General features: G+C 44.0%; 2 protein-coding genes and 1 pseudogene across 3 annotated transcripts in view; 1 reads left to right on the forward strand and 2 right to left on the reverse strand.

Moving 5' to 3' along the window:
• Positions 1 to 13,868, forward strand: part of psmd8 (proteasome 26S subunit, non-ATPase 8) — a 22,305-nt gene extending 8,437 nt beyond the window's left edge. Inside the window, exons 3-7 of the mRNA XM_027280664.1 lie at positions 11,798 to 11,900; positions 11,996 to 12,161; positions 12,300 to 12,400; positions 12,783 to 12,894; positions 13,156 to 13,868. Of these exons, the coding sequence (XP_027136465.1) occupies positions 11,798 to 11,900; positions 11,996 to 12,161; positions 12,300 to 12,400; positions 12,783 to 12,894; positions 13,156 to 13,293 (620 nt within the window). The 3' untranslated portion in view covers positions 13,294 to 13,868. The remainder of the gene's footprint in view (positions 1 to 11,797; positions 11,901 to 11,995; positions 12,162 to 12,299; positions 12,401 to 12,782; positions 12,895 to 13,155) is intronic.
• Positions 2,810 to 9,295, reverse strand: LOC113746033 (nuclear pore complex protein Nup88 pseudogene; annotated as a pseudogene).
• Positions 13,681 to 17,329, reverse strand: LOC104925942 (zinc metalloprotease ZmpB). 2 transcript variants are annotated; one of them, XM_027280662.1, is made up of 5 exons: positions 17,167 to 17,329; positions 15,187 to 16,496; positions 14,212 to 15,051; positions 13,960 to 14,106; positions 13,681 to 13,858 (listed from the first exon to the last, which is right to left on the reverse strand). In XM_027280662.1, exons 1-4 carry the CDS (start codon positions 17,326 to 17,328, stop codon positions 13,992 to 13,994), a joined length of 2,427 nt encoding a protein of 808 aa, XP_027136463.1. In that variant the 5' UTR covers position 17,329; the 3' UTR covers positions 13,681 to 13,858; positions 13,960 to 13,991. The 2 variants fall into 2 exon arrangements, with proteins under 2 accessions (XP_027136463.1, XP_027136464.1); XM_027280663.1 differs by having other exon boundaries at positions 17,149 to 17,329.
• Positions 17,330 to 17,402: the final 73 nt, after the last annotated feature.

Genomic DNA, 17,402 nt, shown 5'->3' on the forward strand with positions numbered 1-17,402 from the left:
TGCGTAGTATATATATATCTATATATAATATATATCAAACATGCATTCAGACAGGTAAGTGTTTTTTCCTTAATTGCCTGTTTTCAACCTAGTTAAACTGCATGTTGTCCCTGTGCTTTGTGGGTTCTCTCAAGTTCCTTTGATGGTGTTTGTCCCATGTGTCAGCCCTGTGATGAAACTGGCAACTCTAACCTTCAATCAGTGTCAGTGGGGATGGGCTCCAGCCCTCACACCGATTATTCAGTTAAGACAATAAATCAAATGCATTTTGAGAGCAAATAAAAGGAAGCAAACTTTTATTTTGTGTGGATTTGCGCCCTTGTGGATAAAACGTGGTGGACAACTTGTGTGATGATTAGCATGAGTAACTGTAATAGGACAATGGTAAAAAAACCAAAGCTAAATGTTGTAAACATTTACTAGTAAGTTATGTCTTTATAATATCGAACAAGGCAGCAGCATATATAGCCCTATATCTGTAAGTCCAACGTGACCTATGACTCATGGACACACATGTTACTGCTACACATGCATTTGCCAGTCATTGCAAAACCTAACTTGCTGCCTGATAAAACATGTTATATGCCGGTCTAAGAGGACGTGGGCTAATTCTGGACACATTTTCCAACTTCACTCCAATCAAATGGACGACGGAAGGTGCACACTGCTTTTGCCCTACTCGTCTCCTTTAAGTTGTATTGGTCATTTTTCTTGCTGCTTCCTGCCCCAGTATCACCCCACCCCTCAAACAATATGACACATAAAGATAAAGTTCTCTATAAGAGCATATCTATCTTTGCTTCTGTTTAACTGGCCAACATAGTACTCGTTGCCAAAACTTTACCTTTGAAATATAACAATCAAGCTCTTTCAGCCTGCGTGTCGTACATCATTATCCCCCTGATGTCGTTGGGGAATGGGACCAGTGACAGGCATTATGAATGCGTAATATATAGAACTAAACTCCATCTTCTCACTGTCTGTTTCTGTTGCTTATTTGGGTCATATGAGAATCAGTCATACCGGATGTTCCTCAAACAGTAAAAGTCCTTGCAGTTACTTTAAGATCAAGGCAGCCTACAGTACAAAACACTTCGCAAGAAGTGGACCAAGGGTATTCATACTTTTATTAACGATATATGTTATGAATTGTCGATTGTTGCATTGTTGACGTTTTCATATATATATATCTAATCACCAGCTCAAACAGATGGCTGACGATATGCAACATATATTCTTCGACAATGCTCTGGTTGTGCAGTTTCTCCATGATCACGGGGATACTTTTTTATTTTCTAATAATGCATGGCACGCGAAACTATAATCTAACCTCTTGCTGTGTCTTTTTGTATGATGATGAACTTTCACACAAAAAATGCTCTCACGCATGGCTTCCAGCCGCTTTTAAACGACCATGTTAGGACAAATGTGAAAGTGACTGATGATTGGAGATTTGCACCTGTGTGAGCAATGTGCGTTAGCTCCCTGTTAACAAGTTGTTTGTTTACAGACCACTATGTCTCTGTCGGCATTAAAGAACAAAATGCACGCCTTATGCAGTTGGAATAGCGATATTCTGTGTACTGCGGTGTTTTGTCAAAATGCTAAATAATGTTAAAATCAGCGCCGTCTGGTGCACTGAATTTTTATTATTTCAATCCTCCTGTTGCTCTAGTACCAAAAAAAGATAGACAATGCGCAGCAGAAGGAGACTAGGAAATGATGATTACCTAATAACTTCTTCAACAAGCGTTTTAGAATTTGCTGTTTTCTTAGATTTCAAGTTTGATGTCAGCAAAATTCTTCATCCTCTCTAGTCGTCTTGCTAACAGTGTTTGGTGTTGAATCTCTTGGTCGTCTTTCGTGGTGTGAATGCTGACTGGGCGTGATATTACAAAAATATTTAATACTGTTCATAAACTCCAACAGTGTTTTAATTGCAGCTTGAAAAGATAAAGGTCGTCACATGTGAACATCGCTATTCATATGCACATGCACAAACACCGTAACCTCTGATGGGACAGCCCACCATATACTGTATGCATGGACATGTGCGAGTCTATTTCACAAACAAATGTTTGACACCACAGAGCCTCCAAAATAACAAATAACTCCCTGTCTTTACATTTACTTTACTTTTCGAATTTAGCATATGCTTTTATCCAAAAGCAACTTACAAAAAAGGGATCAAGGTACAGTGCGCCAAGGCTGGTTAGCTGCAGCAATTAAAGTACTGTGACAGTACTAGAGGGAATAGATTTAGGCATGTCCAGTTTCGTGTAGTGCAGGAGAGGCAGGTACTCTCTGAAGAGCTGGGGTTCAAAGAGTATTTTTAAAAGGTCGAGATGGACGCCTCTGCCTGGTAGGACCTCGTTTAGTGTGTTCCCACCAAAGGGAAAAACGAGACAAGAAAAGTATGGATTGCTTGGTGAACAGGTCGTGCGGAGGATTACAGTCGCAGAGTGAGCTTTAGCAATTTTGGATTTATGTGGGTTAGGTAGCAAAGTGGAGTTGTATGATACCGCTGGGTTGGGGGAGAGGTTTCACTAGCGGAGTTACAGTAATCAATGTCGGGAGGAAGACCACAGCAGCGTATATAGTTGGGATAGCAAGTTGAGTCATGCCCGACTCAGCAGTAAAGTAGAAGCACATCATGACTTATAGAGTTACAGTGCGCCTCTATTCCAATCCTCCCATATCTCCTGTCCATAGACACAGGAGTCAATTCTTGCAGTTAATGTCATGTGTATGTAGGTTTGGTGGGAGGACCAGTAGTTAGTTTTTAGGATTCGCTGGCGCTTGTCGCCTTTCAGCGACCTTGTAGAGATGAGGGGTCGTCATCTGCATAGCAGTTGATGGCCACTGCAACACCATGCGAGTGGTTATAAGTGTGAACCCAGGGAAGGTGTTAATAGTAGTACAAATAGGGTAAATAGACCAAGAGAAGGGCACCTCAGGGACTGGGCTTTGGGGCCACCCCTGCTATGAATGGTGATGCGCATTAACACGCGCGCGCACTGATGGTAATGCAGATGAAGCATCCTCACACAGACAAGCCACGACCTAAATGAAAAAACAACCTTGTTCTTTCAATGTAGAGCCAGTTGATCTTATTAAGTCATAACAAGGTGTTTATATCTAACATTAAACCACTGTTTGGCGTTTAGCTTATACGTCATTATGATTGGTTTTCTCAGGGAACCGTTGTTGGGTTTACTGGACAAAAAATTTCCCAAATCTGAACGATGCCTAATGCTTGTGAAATAAGGCACTAGCCAATTTTTGTTTTTTTTTAAACAAAATTTGTCACCCCACCAATCTGGGTGCTTGTTTACTTTTTTAAGTACACACTCGGCTTGTAGTCTGAATAGAAGCTAGTTAGATTGAGGTATGTGCAAATGATAGGATTCTTAAGCGGACAAACACACTTTGCCTTTGTGTGTTTGTGCAAAGGGTTAAAAAAAAGATTATGCAATTCACTTCAAACCCCTGTCAGCTATGACTGGCCCAAGTTGCTTGCCTTCGGGGGCGGACGTGGTTAGTATGAAAGGTCCGTTGCACCGTTTCATTGCAGTCACTCACAGTTTTTACTCCCGCTTTTAATGTGTTCCTGTTTAAACCTGTTGCACAGATCAGAATCTGGGCCGGTGGGGGACGGGAGTCCACTGTCCCTACTCAGCTGCCCTTCTGAGTCGATTGACTTCTAAAAACTATTTAAACTTTTTTCTCCCTTAACTTTCCATCGTGTTATTTATGCTAGCTTGTGGATATCTTACTCAGTGCCACAACACTAATAGTAGATCTACGGCTTGTAACGGTGGTAAACCGAAAAAGGCTGAAATGTATATTTAGTTAAATGTCCGCTGCACTACTTGGTACTTAACATTCTCAATTCTACAATGCTTAGGTAGTGATGTGCCTTTTTTCTACAAAAATATATCACCATCCCTTGCTTCCTTGCACAGCTTGTATTTTTCATGTTGGCTAAAAGTTTTACTCTAGTCATCAAGAAAAAGAACCCTCTGTTTGAATTCTAGTGGAGGTGATAGTCTATTTGATTGCCAGTCTTCCCTTGCTGAAGATCTTACCGAGCATTGTTGAGATTGGGCCTGTCATGTGCTGGCATTGGGAAACGCCTTTTTTTTGGTGAATACTTCTAGCGTGCTCATATTTGCCGTATGGGTGGCAATGTGACTGGCCCTTCAGATTATATGAGCTCCTTCCGGACCTCCCAGATTTATTGGACAACCACTTAAACACACCTAAAGTCGCCATTTTCCTTCCCGTGTCATGCGTTCAGCCCGCGAAACCCACACCCCCCCCCCCCACCTCTGTGTTCACAATCAGCGGGCCTATAGCAGATGGTGTATTGATTTTAAGAACAACTCCTCTAGCGATGTAGAGCACGTTTAAGAACTCTTACAGGAAACAAAACCTCTTAAACATCCCCTTCACACAACCTCTTTCCTTCGTCCGTCACCCAAAAGACAAGTTACAAGCACTAAGGAAGTACCTGCCCCATCGGATTTGGAAGCCTCTGCGACCGGAAAATGTGTCCCGCGTAAACAAAATAGGCCCAGGACCACCTTAGAGTCTCGTCGAGCTCTCATCAAATGCCAAAACATTTCCCTCACACAGCTGAGTGACCTGGCTCTACACAATATCCCCACTTCATCTAACCAATCTGCAGCCCTTCCCAATAGTTCCTCGTTGTCCCAGGAGACAGCATAAAGTGCCTCGCAAATGCATTTTGATCTTGTAGAAAAGTTCAGGTCGTTCACCAACCTCCAACAAAGGGTGTCGAGGTTGCCTCGAGCGTTAAAGGTTCCGGTTTGTGATAGAGAGCTTGCTGTTCAATGTCAGAGAAGTGAGTTTACATCGTCTGTGGGCCCTGTGCTAGATTTGGGCAAAGATAAATAAGAATGAAAACTTTTTTCTCCTTTGACTGCGTTAGTGGCGAAACTAAAGAGTGAAAAGAGTTTGCATGATTGTTTTCTTGTTCGGACTTTCTTACATTCATCTTTCCTTATTTTTCCCTTGCTCCTGACGGGGCAGTAGGTAGAGTGAGCTTTGGACACTTACCCCCCAGCAGCCCGTCTCAGTGCACCCTTCACAGAGAAGTGTGAAATAAATATGGACACCTGATCACGCCAAGGAGCAACAACAAGAACTCTCCATGTTTACACAGAGCTCGGAGGAGGGAGAGCATGCGCTGAGAAGTATCGTTGTTTACCCTTTGTAGACTCAGACTTTTTTCATTGATGTCATATGGATTGAGCGGCACTCTCGCAGCTTATCGAAAATACAAATCCTTCCTAACGTCATTGAAAGCAAAATAAATGATTTTTTTTTTTTTGGTGTTTTGTTAAACTTCTCACGAACTCAAGCTAACATCGACCACAAAATCCGCTCAGACCAGAAAGCGTGCCCTGAATTTGGTTTTAGTGCAGTTCATTCAGGGAGGATTTTCCAGTTAATTACTATAGGCTTAATTCCTTAGATGAAGAATAGTTGCCTCTAAGTAGAGAGAAGCTATGAGTAACACTTGCCTTACCCCTTTGTCCACCTTCATACACTCTGGTTTTACCTGATGCCACTAAACTCACATTCATCTGAGCACTGTCAGTGAAAGACGAAAAACAGAATGACTGTATCTTTGAGGCCAACTGTGCAATGTTGTTGGGTTTAGCTGCATGCAGCATGGATGAGGGCCACATACTGTCCACCTGCCTCTATTTACATTTCTCTCCTGATACACTAGAGCCCCAGGCAGTGCAAAACTCACTGAACCCGAATCTAACTCTCACCCCTTACTCCAGGATCCTGGAGAAGGATTTAGCACACAATTACAATTCACACTGAATGAGAACCACATGAAATAGTCGGATATTTAGGAAAAGACAACAGCAGAGTTGCAGTAACCTCAAGTTTAAGGGGACCTAATGACTTGCCAAGGAACTGATACTGGACCATAGAGCTGTGCTTAAGATAAGAGTCGGCCAGCCAACATTCAACATGCTGCATCAGTTTGCACGCTATAGATGTCCAACTTCCGCAAGCACCATCTGTAATAGAAACAATGATAGCCAAATATACCGATAGAAAATATGTTAAACATTAGCTAAACTGGCTTCAACCCAAAGTACAGCTGAAGACTGAGGGATTTCATTAGTTGTTGCCAGCGTATTAATCATAACGATTATAGTAGATGCTTGTCTAGAAGGAATCAGGTGGTTCATGACGCTGCTTACCAAACCATCGTGACAGGGACATAAATGATGGCTTTTACAGTCACTCCATTGCTTGTCACGAGGCTGTTATGTAGCAACATCTTGTGTCCCTTTTCATACCAGAAATGAACACGATTGTTCATGTTTTCTCTAAGCAATGATGTCTGTTTTTCAGTCTGCGGCCTTACACGTTGTTCTAGCACACTTTAACTTGTGCTCTCCCGGTATCGATCAATGCTTTAACCGCACTAACTCACACATCAAACTGTCTTATTTGACTTGGGTTACATATTTTTGAGGAAAAGCTGTGTTGTGATTTGACCTCTGACTTGCTCTCCCAGCTGCTACCATCCACTATCCTCATGGCGACTCGTGCCTTTTAGACACGCTCTCTCGCGGGAGTTGACTAGCGCCATATGTCACTAGTGGCTGCAATCACGAGTTTTCGTGCTGCTGTTTGTGCTTCATGTATTGGTGTGTGTTTAGCCCTTAGCATCTCTTTTTTCCCCGTGCCACTGCTTTGAGCGTCCGACGCTGCGCCGCGCGTGCCGATTGTACGTTCATAGGCATTCTTGACGCTGCCCCATAGCCGCGGACATCGGACACGGCCGAGGTTAAGGTCGAGACGTGGTCATGCGCGCGCAGCATGACAATCGCATCTGGGGTGGTACTCAGTCAGCGCCGTTCCTAGCCCAATGACACCTAGCATGCGCTTGATGACAGGTACGTGGGCAGCGAGTAACCGAAAAGAAGTGTGCTCAGCGAGGCCCACTTGGCTTCAATATCAAATGCAAGTACATGTCGAACAGATGTCAGGAGAACATAAAATCGTTAAAATATAGATGGCATACAGGTAATAGCTGGTGGAGAGTCACACCACATGACATGACATTGGGATCTTGCTTTGGCGCCCAGAAAGACACCTTAGCCACGTGTCAGACTGCAGCCAGAGTTTCCGGTTTGTCATGTCTTGTGGAGAACAAAGCCAGCAACGCCCTGTCGCACGCCTTTCTTCTCCCAGAGGACTAAATTCTTCTCTGCTGGCATGTGACAGAAAAAACAAAAATCCAGAGAGTATCCCAGCATTCAAAGCTTGATCGACCACTTAGAAGTCCCACAGACACCAAGACTCGTGTTCTTTTCACAATTCAGTACTCAGTATGTTCTTCGCTTTGTCTTGTAGATCCTACTAGTGCTCCATGGCTTATCAAAATTGACCACTGTACATTCCCCATGTTCCCCAGATGATGACTCTACTACATTTTGTGACACCCAGCTTTACCTTTGTAAGATTATAATTGCCCAATTGCCCGACATTGAGTTTAAAATTTTTGTACCCTTGAACCTTTTTCCGATGTACTATTCATATTTGATATTGAGATGCGTGAGCCTGGTTCGTGCACCTTGCCCATTCTTTTCTGTTCCTGCCCCTTCTCCGCCCTCCCCCTCCTCCATCATTTTCCCCCCTCCTTCTCCTCCCCTCTTCCTCCCCCCCTCTCCCTTTTTTTTCCCCCCCCTTTCCTTTTCCCTTTTTCTTTCCCCCCCTTTCCCCCCTTTCCCTTTCCTCGGCCTGGGCCTGGATGGGAGCAGCAGCAGGGGAGGGGAGGGGGGCGGATGGAGCTCAGCAGGGGCAGCAGGATGCATTCGTAGGTGCTGTGATGCAGATCATGGTGGCGCCGAGAGAGAGGTCGGACACAATCAAAAGCCACGGACTGGAGCGGACTGGCTGGTCAGGAGCGGCCTGGTGCAAAGAATGTGCTCTACAATACATCGCTTCTCAGACGCCAGCTCCTGCAGACTGTCCTTGTCCTCCTCGCCCGTCTGGAGGAACTTCTGCAGCTTGTTGACCCAGATCAGCCCCACGCTGTGAACTCCAGCTTCGGTTGCAGTGATACCTCTGCTGGCACCGGGGGTCCCTGTGGGTCTGATCGGGCAGGTGAATCAAAAATCCTGAGGCTCCTCGTCCTCTCCCGTGGCCACCTTGAGGGTGAGCTCCAGCTCCACCCCACTCAAACACACTACAGAGCCGGCACCGCGTCCGTGCCCTGGATCCACTTCTCCACGGCGCCCGTCTCGTCCTCTTCCTCAGACTCCCAACACCACGCAGTGATACAGTGTGCCCGTTTCCGTGGCATGACCAGGATGCTGGGCACACAGGGCAGGCAGGAGATGGCACAAGCATCATAGCCGTAGTTTCTTCAGCTGCCGGATACATCGGAAAGAGGCCAACAGGTTTGCTTAGGCTCACACCGTTTGCTTGGGTGGTGTAGCTCAGGTAGGTTCTCCCCATTCTCATAGAGGTGTACAGAGGGTAGCCCAGCTGTCTTTGGGGAACCGTGCAGCCAGCTGCCGAGGAGGGGCTGACACCGGCCCGAAGTCAAACGCCACCGCGATCTCACCGAGAGATGCTGCGTAAGAGCGCGCAGGAGGGTGGAGGCTGCCGTCATCCTCCGACTGGGACACCGGGAGCACTTTAGCCAGGTCTGCGGCGACTTCAGCCCGTAGAACCGGATGGTGTTGTCGGACGTGGCGCACCAGGTGAGGCTCGTCGGTCTCGCTGGGGTACCAAGCCGCCTGCCGGGGACTCCACCGAGGCGAGCTGGTGGAGGTAGAAGAAGCGCTCCGCCACCGGGATGGTCTTGCAGTTGATGTCGCTCCTCCCGCCCTCGAACTCGGACCTCTTGCCCCACCGCTGGGGGGAGCTCCAGCACCGAGACGCCTCTCTGCCCGACCAGCGCGACGTGGTGCTGGGTCGGGCTGGCAGCGCACCTGGCACACCTCGAACAGAGGCGGTGCGGGTTGATGCACAGCAGCGTCTGGTGGTTCCCGCTGACGCGACTCTCATCCGAGTTCAACTGCCGCAGGTTGGTGGTGTAAAACACGCGGTCCGCGTCGTCCCACACGAACAGATCCCCACCCAGACAAAAGGTGAGGTTCTTAGCGACCCCTCTTTCATTTACACTCGGACCCGAATCCAACTTATCTCGTATTTTCTTGAAAATGGCGTGGTTTGGTAAACCGTCCAGCCACCGCTCCGCGCTGTATGCCGCCATCTTGATCCACTGCCTACCGTGATGTGTAGTTCGTGAACGAGCCGGTTTCACGGAGCCGGTCTTTTAAGTTGAACGATGGGAGCCGGCTCCGGTACGTGAACCGTTGAGTGATAGTCGCAGCATTTGGACGATTTAAAACATTTTGAAAACACAAAGCGAGAATGCAGATGCAGTCATATGAGCAGGAATGGCTACAGAATTTATTGATATTAGAAAATGTAATTTTTACTTTTGAAGTACAAAGATGTATTGAATCACACATACATGTGTACACATAAAATTACAAGTCAATATAGTGCTAAAATTGGCTTAAATATGAAAGGATAAGCTGCAGCATACCCTCCGAAAGATGGAAAGACTTGACTGATGGTTTTATTGATATTATTGCTGTTGCAGCAAAATCAGCTCCAAAAACCACATGAGAACTTGGCCGTTTTTAACTAAGCTCATTCATTCCGTAGCCACCACAACACCCAAAAGGAAATAAAAAAAGTGCCCTCACTAAATCTCACTAATAAAACGAGAAAATGATGCAAAACAGGCAAAATATAAACGAAGTTTAGCCACATCTTGAATAAAAATATAGTTTTTTTAATATTTTACAAGATTAAATCGTTATTAAATATGACTCGACATATTTCACTAAACGACTTTATTTCATTTTTATTTAAATGTGGCACCACTAATGAACTCCGACCAAGCACTCTATCTCTACAACTCTCTCTCTTATTCTCTCTCCCTCTCTCTCTCTCTCTCTTATATATATATATATATAATATATAAGATATAGATAGATACGATAGACTAGATGATAGATAGTAGATGATAGATAGAATTACAGTCACACAAATCATTAATTTTTATACATGGGTTTGCCTACATTAAGCTGTAAATAGTCGAAACCGTTTGGGAAGCCGAAGAGCGCGACTTTCTTGTAGAGTCGGACATCAGCGACCGGACTCCATTAAAAGAAACCGTACACTTCCATCACCAACGGTTTCAGGGGGTTTTGAAGGAGAAAACGTCTCATTAGCCAACCAGCACGAGCACTTGTTGTTCACGACACCATACGTCATTGAAATTGCCGTTTCCGTCGGGCCGGCTGTCCCGTACATTTTGCAGAATCACCATGGCGCTGAGCGATGAAAGAGAGCCCGTCTGGGCTGTTCTGTACGCAGACGCTTGAAGGGCGAGTGACAAGGAAAAACCCAAATCTGAGTAAATGTGGTAGAGCTGCTGAGCAAAACCTTAAGGTGCCGCTGTCCACACCGAGCTGTTGTTTTGTTTCGCCGGGAAGTCTGTACGTGAAACACGGCCTGTTTAGCAGGCGTGTTGTTAGCGCCGTTAGCAAAAACGGACGCTGCTTAAACGTAGCTAAACATCGTTGCTAAGTAGTGAGGCTAGCCTGGCTAATGTTTGGTTTTCTATGAGGACAGCTTCAGACAATTACAACCCTGTTTACTAAATGATCATAACAATGATGATAACACCGGGGTCCCGTTTGTTAGCTGTGTTATTGTGGCGACTGAAACATGAATTGAACTATTTTTAAGGAGTCAAGAAACAAATGATAACAGCCAGTGTCGCTAATGTGCTAATTCATTGAGTAGGTGGGTAAGTAGATAGGTGGGTATGTAGGTAGGTAGATGGTTAAGTAGGTAGGTAGGTGGGTAGGTGGGTAAGTATGTAGGTGGGTAGGTAGGTAGGTAGGTGGGTAGGTAGGTGGGTAAGTAGGTAGGTATGTAGGTAGGTGGGTATGTAGGTAGGTAGGTGGGTATGTAGATAGGTGGGTAGGTAGTTATAGCAGTCCGGTATGTTTGAATACAATAAAAATACAGAGGTAGAAAAAAAAAAAAAACAGACTGGGACAAGGACACTTAAAAACATAAGATAAATAGGTAGATAAGGTGCAGTGGCAAGATAATGGTAATGTTATTGTAAATAAGTATATAACCTGGAGCTGACGGCCAAAACAAACAGTTACACTACAACAAATAATACAGGTGCAAAACATAACAATCACAGTAAGGCTCAGCTTCAGTGAGGTAAACATGACAGGGGAACGTAAGTCGTCCTTAAGTGTCACCGGTGGTCCAAAAGTTATCTTAGTTATCCCGAGAAGAGCAAAGCACTCACAAACATACTAGATACATGGCAATACTCATTCGTTGATGGTTGACATACAAGTGGAGCATGCCTCCAATACTTTCTTCCCCTCTAATACGTTTTGTATATTAATGTTTGTTCTTTATTTGCACGTCTGAGCATGTCTTCATCTTAGATTGTGTTCAGGATGTGGAAAACACGTGAGAGTCATTTTGTCCTTTTTTTTCTTAAAGGTTTCGTTACTGGAGCTGAACTTTTTACCTACCGGTGGGTCTGCGCTCACAAAGCAGCAGCTCATTTTAGCTCGTGAGTATGAGTTACAAGTTGAGATGATGAGCGACATTTATAATGGTGAGGTGATCAAGGATAAAGCCTAAGTTAATAGAAATTTGTGTCTGTGTGTTTCAGGTGATGTCCTTGAAATTGGAGCTTTGTGGAGCATCCTCAAGAAGGACATCCCATCCTTTGAGAGATACATGGCACAGCTAAAATGTTACTACTTTGATTACAAGTAATGTCACCTTGTTTTTTGTGTGCAGTTGGATTTTGTCAGGTAGTGCTCATCGGGTTTTTCTAACATCGCTCTTTCTTCTTTTTGTCATGCAGGGAAGAACTGCCCGAAGCTGCCTACATGCACCAGTTACTTGGACTGAACCTCCTCTTCCTGCTGTCACAGAACCGCGTGTCCGAGTTTCACACAGAGCTCGAGAGGCTGAGTGCACGAGATATCCAGACCAACGTTTACATCCGACACCCTGTGTCCTTAGAGCAGGTGCTGCAGTTTACCTCCTGACTGAACGCATAATTAGGGATTGAAATTGCAATGGGTGTCCATTTGTACTCTCAAATGATTAACATGTATGTAAAAACCAGTGCCTTAATGTTTCATTTCCTGTCATGGCCTTTTCAGTACTTGATGGAGGGAAGCTACAACAAGGTATTTCTTGCCAAAGGAAACATCCCCGCTGAGAGCTACACCTTTTTTATAGATATTCTGCTTGACACAATTCGGTAAGAACAAATGTGGTGGTCATGCCTTGTTGAATTTATAGAGTCTTTGCTGTGCGTTTCTCTAAATGTTTCTTATGTAATGCTGTGGAAAATACTGGCATATGTCATAAATGGTTCATTAAAGCGAGGGCACCTTCAGCATAGTTACAATCAGCAGTTTAAACACTGTTTGTTTATGAGGTATGAGGTATTTTATACTGCAGGTAACTACAGCTGATGCTTTATACTATCTTACTAGTTGGATGATATTTGAAATGTTAAACTGTTCTTCCCTGTGTTAAGGTGCTCCGTCTCAGATGTATCAGGAGAACTAGGTGATAATATGACACAATCTTTGAAACACAACGTCAGCTAAAACTGATCTTTTTTTTTTAACTTGCAGTGATGAGATCGCAGGTTGCATAGAGAAAGCATATGAGCAGATCCAGTTCAATGAAGCCACCCGTGTGCTTTTCTTCAGTTCCCCCAAAAAGATGACTGATTACGCCAAGAAGGTGTGTGCGCGTGCGTGCGTGTGTGTGTGTGTGTGTGTGTGTGTGTGTGTGTGTGTGTGTGTGTGTCACATTTTAAGTAATACAGAGATTAGAAGAAGAAATGAAAGATTTAAAAAATCTGTTTTTGTATTTTGAAGTTGCAGGCTGCTGCCTAAAATAAATAATAATATAACTGAGAACATTTGATGTAATTAATATTTATATACAATATGTTTCTTCAGAGTTTTAAATTATTATTTTTTTAATTTCATGTCATTTCAGAGGGGCTGGAGTTTGAGCCCAGATGGCTATTACTCTTTCACCAGTCAGCAGCAGCGGACAGAAGAGGTGACCATCCCCTCCACAGAGCTGGCACAACAGGTCATCGAATATGCACGACAGCTGGAAATGATTGTGTAATCCGCCCCCAGGAAATACACTCAACCATGTACAGACACACTCAGACACACACACACCGCTGATCCAGCATACATCCAGTCAGCTCAAATGCAGTTTCCCTGAGGAATACGAAGTCATTCATTGCTGGAGAGGTTGATTTGTTGCCAATATCAAAAAAAAAGAAAGAAATTCAACAACGTTTATATTCCCTGTATTATTATTAACCCTGTCCTGCAGCTCTTCCTGTCTGACGTGTGTTTTCTTTTTAAAAGATGGGGAACAAAACTATCACAGGTGACCAGTCTGTTCAGCAGTTGCTACACATCTACCTTTTTATTGAAGACAAAACTATAAACACAACTCTTTTTTTTTTTTTTTTTTTTTTTTTCCCCCTAAATTCAAGCAAACTTTTTTTTGTATACAAAGTTCATTTTCTCCTTAGTAGAGCTCACAGAAATGTACTGCAGGCCTTGTATCCTAGCAACTGAGAGAATTGCTATTGAAGTTTGAGTGTTTTCTAAATGGTAATGCCTCTTCCTCTCTAGATGGTTTGTAATCCAGTTGATCTTGCAATGCAAATCTTTGTCTGCAATAAATGATTCAGAAAATAAACTTTTTCAATGACTGTGTCAGTTTTTTTTTTTTTGCACTACAACTCAAAACTTTTCCAGGAATCAAGTCACTTACAAGATCATGGCCGATATTTTGGATGCGTTCTCTCACTGGGGAGGATCCTCTTTTTCCTTCTGTGCCTTTGTCAGTGCTAAGAAGGCTGCCAATCTTGCAGTGGTGACCCAAGGAGGCTCACACAAGTGGTATGGCGGTTCATCACACCTGTGGTGAGCAGAGAGTTAAGTTTGTGTACTCATTACTTAAAAATAGTTAATTAGTTCAACACTGATGACTATGAAGTGGCTTGAAGTGTAACGTGTATCTCACCACTTTTGGACGTTTGGCGGCAAACCTTTCCCCGTGTTACGTTTGACGTCGTAGGGACAGGACTGATTGACCTTGAACGGGTGCCTGCGACCCTCAGTGTGGACTGCAGGCTCCTGTTCTTCTTTTACAACCTGACCGTCCTTTGCGTTCATTTCTGCGTTCAGAGTGACATTTCTTGTCTTCTCATCAGGTTGGTTTTTATTTAATGTCTCCGGTTTAACGTCAGTATCTTGAGGTACGGAAACCGGGTCCAGTCCTGACTTGACGTGTGTCTCTGCAGCTGCAGTTGTTGGGTGGTCTGTGGCATTGTTTGGGGCAGTTGAAGGCATCCCTTCAACTGCTGGGACCTGCGGCTCTAGTGCTTCCACATTGACTTTGAGTAAGCAAGATGAAGCGTTCCCATTGGTGTCGTCGTCAGCTTTGTTGGATTTAGATACCTGCTGTGGCTCATTGTGTGTCTGTATTGTGATTTCTTCCACGCCGCTGTTGTATTGCTGCTCTGAACTCTCTTGTTCAATGGCGACAGTTACTTCAGCTGGTTCTCTTTGTCTCTTAGTTAGTATAGTTGAGGTTAGTATAAAGCAGTGTTCTATTACTTGATGTAGTGCCTGAATGTTGACCTGGGATTCTGACTGATGTGACTCAGGTGGTACTTCAGCCATACCTGGACCTGTGGCGGTGCTTTGCTCTGCGGTGTTGTGAGTCTTGTCTGTTGTCTGTCTCAACATTTTGATCTGTGCCTTTGTTCCTCTTGGTAGGTTCTCTGTAGGTACACCTCTGACCACGTCGCTGTATAAACGATGCACAGAGGCTTGCATTCGAGAGGCAGGAAGTTGAAAGCTGTTGAAGTTGGCAAATACAAGTTAGTTATATGTAGAAACTTACAGAGCATATTCACGGCAGTGAACAGCGGCACATTTTGTATATACTTTAATAATACTTATAAAAAGTATTCATACAAAGAACTCAACTCACCTGTGTTCTACCTGATGCAAACCGTGTCTGCAGAGCCCATGTGTTGCTACTTGTGAAGTATAGGCAGAGTCTGCAGTAGCCATGTCACATGGTGGAACTGTCTGTGCTGTCTGTTGTGGAGCCGCTGTGGGCCTCTGCTGTGGCACTGTGACATGTAACACAGGTGATGGTGTTTTCGTCTGGTGCTGCACAGGTATGGTCTGTTGCTGCACTGGTTTGGTCTGTTGCTGCACAGGTATGGTCTGGTGCTGCACTAGTATGGTCTGTTGCTGCACTGGTTTGGTCTGTTGCTGCACAGGTTTGGCCTGTTGCTGCACAGGTTTGGTCTGTTGCTGCACTAGTATGATCTGTTCCTGCACAGGTTTGATTTGTTGCTGCACTGGTTTGGCCTGTTCTTGCACTGGTTTGGTCTGTTGCTGCACTGGTTTGGTCTGTTCCTGCACAGGTTTGGCCTGTTCTTGCACATGTTTGGTCTGTTGTTGCACAGGTTTGATTTGTTGTTGCACTGGTTTGGCCTGTTGCTGAACTGGTTTGGCCTGTTGCTGCACTGGTTTGATCTGTTGCTGCACTGGTTTGGCCTGTTGCTGCACTGGTTTGGTCTGTTGCTGCACAGGTTTGGTTTGTTGCTGCACTTGTTTGGCCTGTTCTTGCACAGGTTTGGCCTGTTCTTGCACAGGTTTGGTCTGTTGTTGCACTGGTTTGGTCTGTTGCTGCACTGGTTTGGTCTGTTGCTGCACTGCTGCTGTAGTGTTCTGCTGTTGCTGCACTGGTTTGGTGTGTTGTTGCACTGGTTTGGACTGTTCTTGCCCTGGTGCTGTAGTTCTCTTCTGGTGCTGCACTGGTTTGGTCTTTTGTTTCACTGGTGCTGGAGGTTTGTGCTTGAAGAATACTGACAGATCATCATTCCCTCCTGTCTGTATTTTCATATCACGACCTGGCGTATTTGCAGAGGATGCGTGTCGTTCAGCTGTAAAAATATACGGGTCAATTTTCACTGGGTCCACATCCTGAGATTTGTTTACAGCCTTGTTGAGGCTTTGTTCTCTGTTTTGGGCGTCACCGGTGGGAACTTGGAGCATGCTTGTGAGCACTGCTTCATTGTCATTGTTAGGTTCTATTTGATGACTAATACCTTGAGTAGGGCCTGGTCCTTGACTGGTGTTTTTGAGATTTCCAGATAAATCGTTTGCTGTGCCATGGTTAAAGTCAGTCGCCTCATTAGCTGCTGCTTCTTTTGCGGCCCCATTTTCTGTGTCCTCGTTTTTCTTCTGTTTTGCGTACAGATTACCCATCGTCTTTACTCCGCGCTCCTGCAAGATACACGTGTGGATTTATTAGAAGACTTAAACAGATAAATTTGGTGATATTATATATATTTTTCCTATTGTCAACAAAAGCCCGATAGTTAGTGTATCCAAAGCTTGATCTGACCAAAGAAGTCCCAAACAAATGCACTTTATTTCCTCCAGTCTGATTCCTGTGTATGTTTTAGGAAATTGGTTAATAAATAAAAATGTATAGAGAGATTATCATCTTTAATATACATGAATGGACTCAGGGTTAAGAGCCAAAGACAGGAATACTGAGAGATGAACTAACACTTTTCTGGTTTTGGTGTTTTCATGGTATATTTGTGAACAAAATCCTTTTTTTTAAATGTTAAATACTTGATAGACTTTACATTATCTCTGCTAATGTATATATAAATGCTTCATTTACATAATTATAAGCAGTTTCTAATTCAAACAAGACTATATAGTACAGTTTGTTCAAATGCATTGAGGATAATATGCTCACAGTGACACTTATATCACACCAATAAAGTCCTAGAGTAACTTTATTTGAGATTTATTGCCGATTAATTAGATATATGCCACAAAAACTCATTATGGGGAGATAATTAGCATACAGCACAGAGCAGGCACATAACCAGCTATCAACGTTCATCTTGTCCAACTTTACCTGCTCGCTTCAGCTCACCTGTGACGACGCACGGCTCCAGTTAAAAGGCTTTAATTTACAAAGATATCCACCGCGTAAGTTGATTTCTTGATTAATTAAACTGCGCAGCTTAATTAACGTTACTACCGTTAGCTGACGTTGGTCGTAACCGTCGGTTCGTTTTTGAAAACAAACGGACATTTGAATTTAACGTCAACGTCTAACGTTCGAATATCAGCCAACAGTCAGTGTTTAAATCCATTATTTATTTATTT

This window comes from Larimichthys crocea, chromosome VII, assembly GCF_000972845.2.
Source record: "Larimichthys crocea isolate SSNF chromosome VII, L_crocea_2.0, whole genome shotgun sequence".
Classification (NCBI taxonomy): Eukaryota; Metazoa; Chordata; class Actinopteri; family Sciaenidae; genus Larimichthys; species Larimichthys crocea.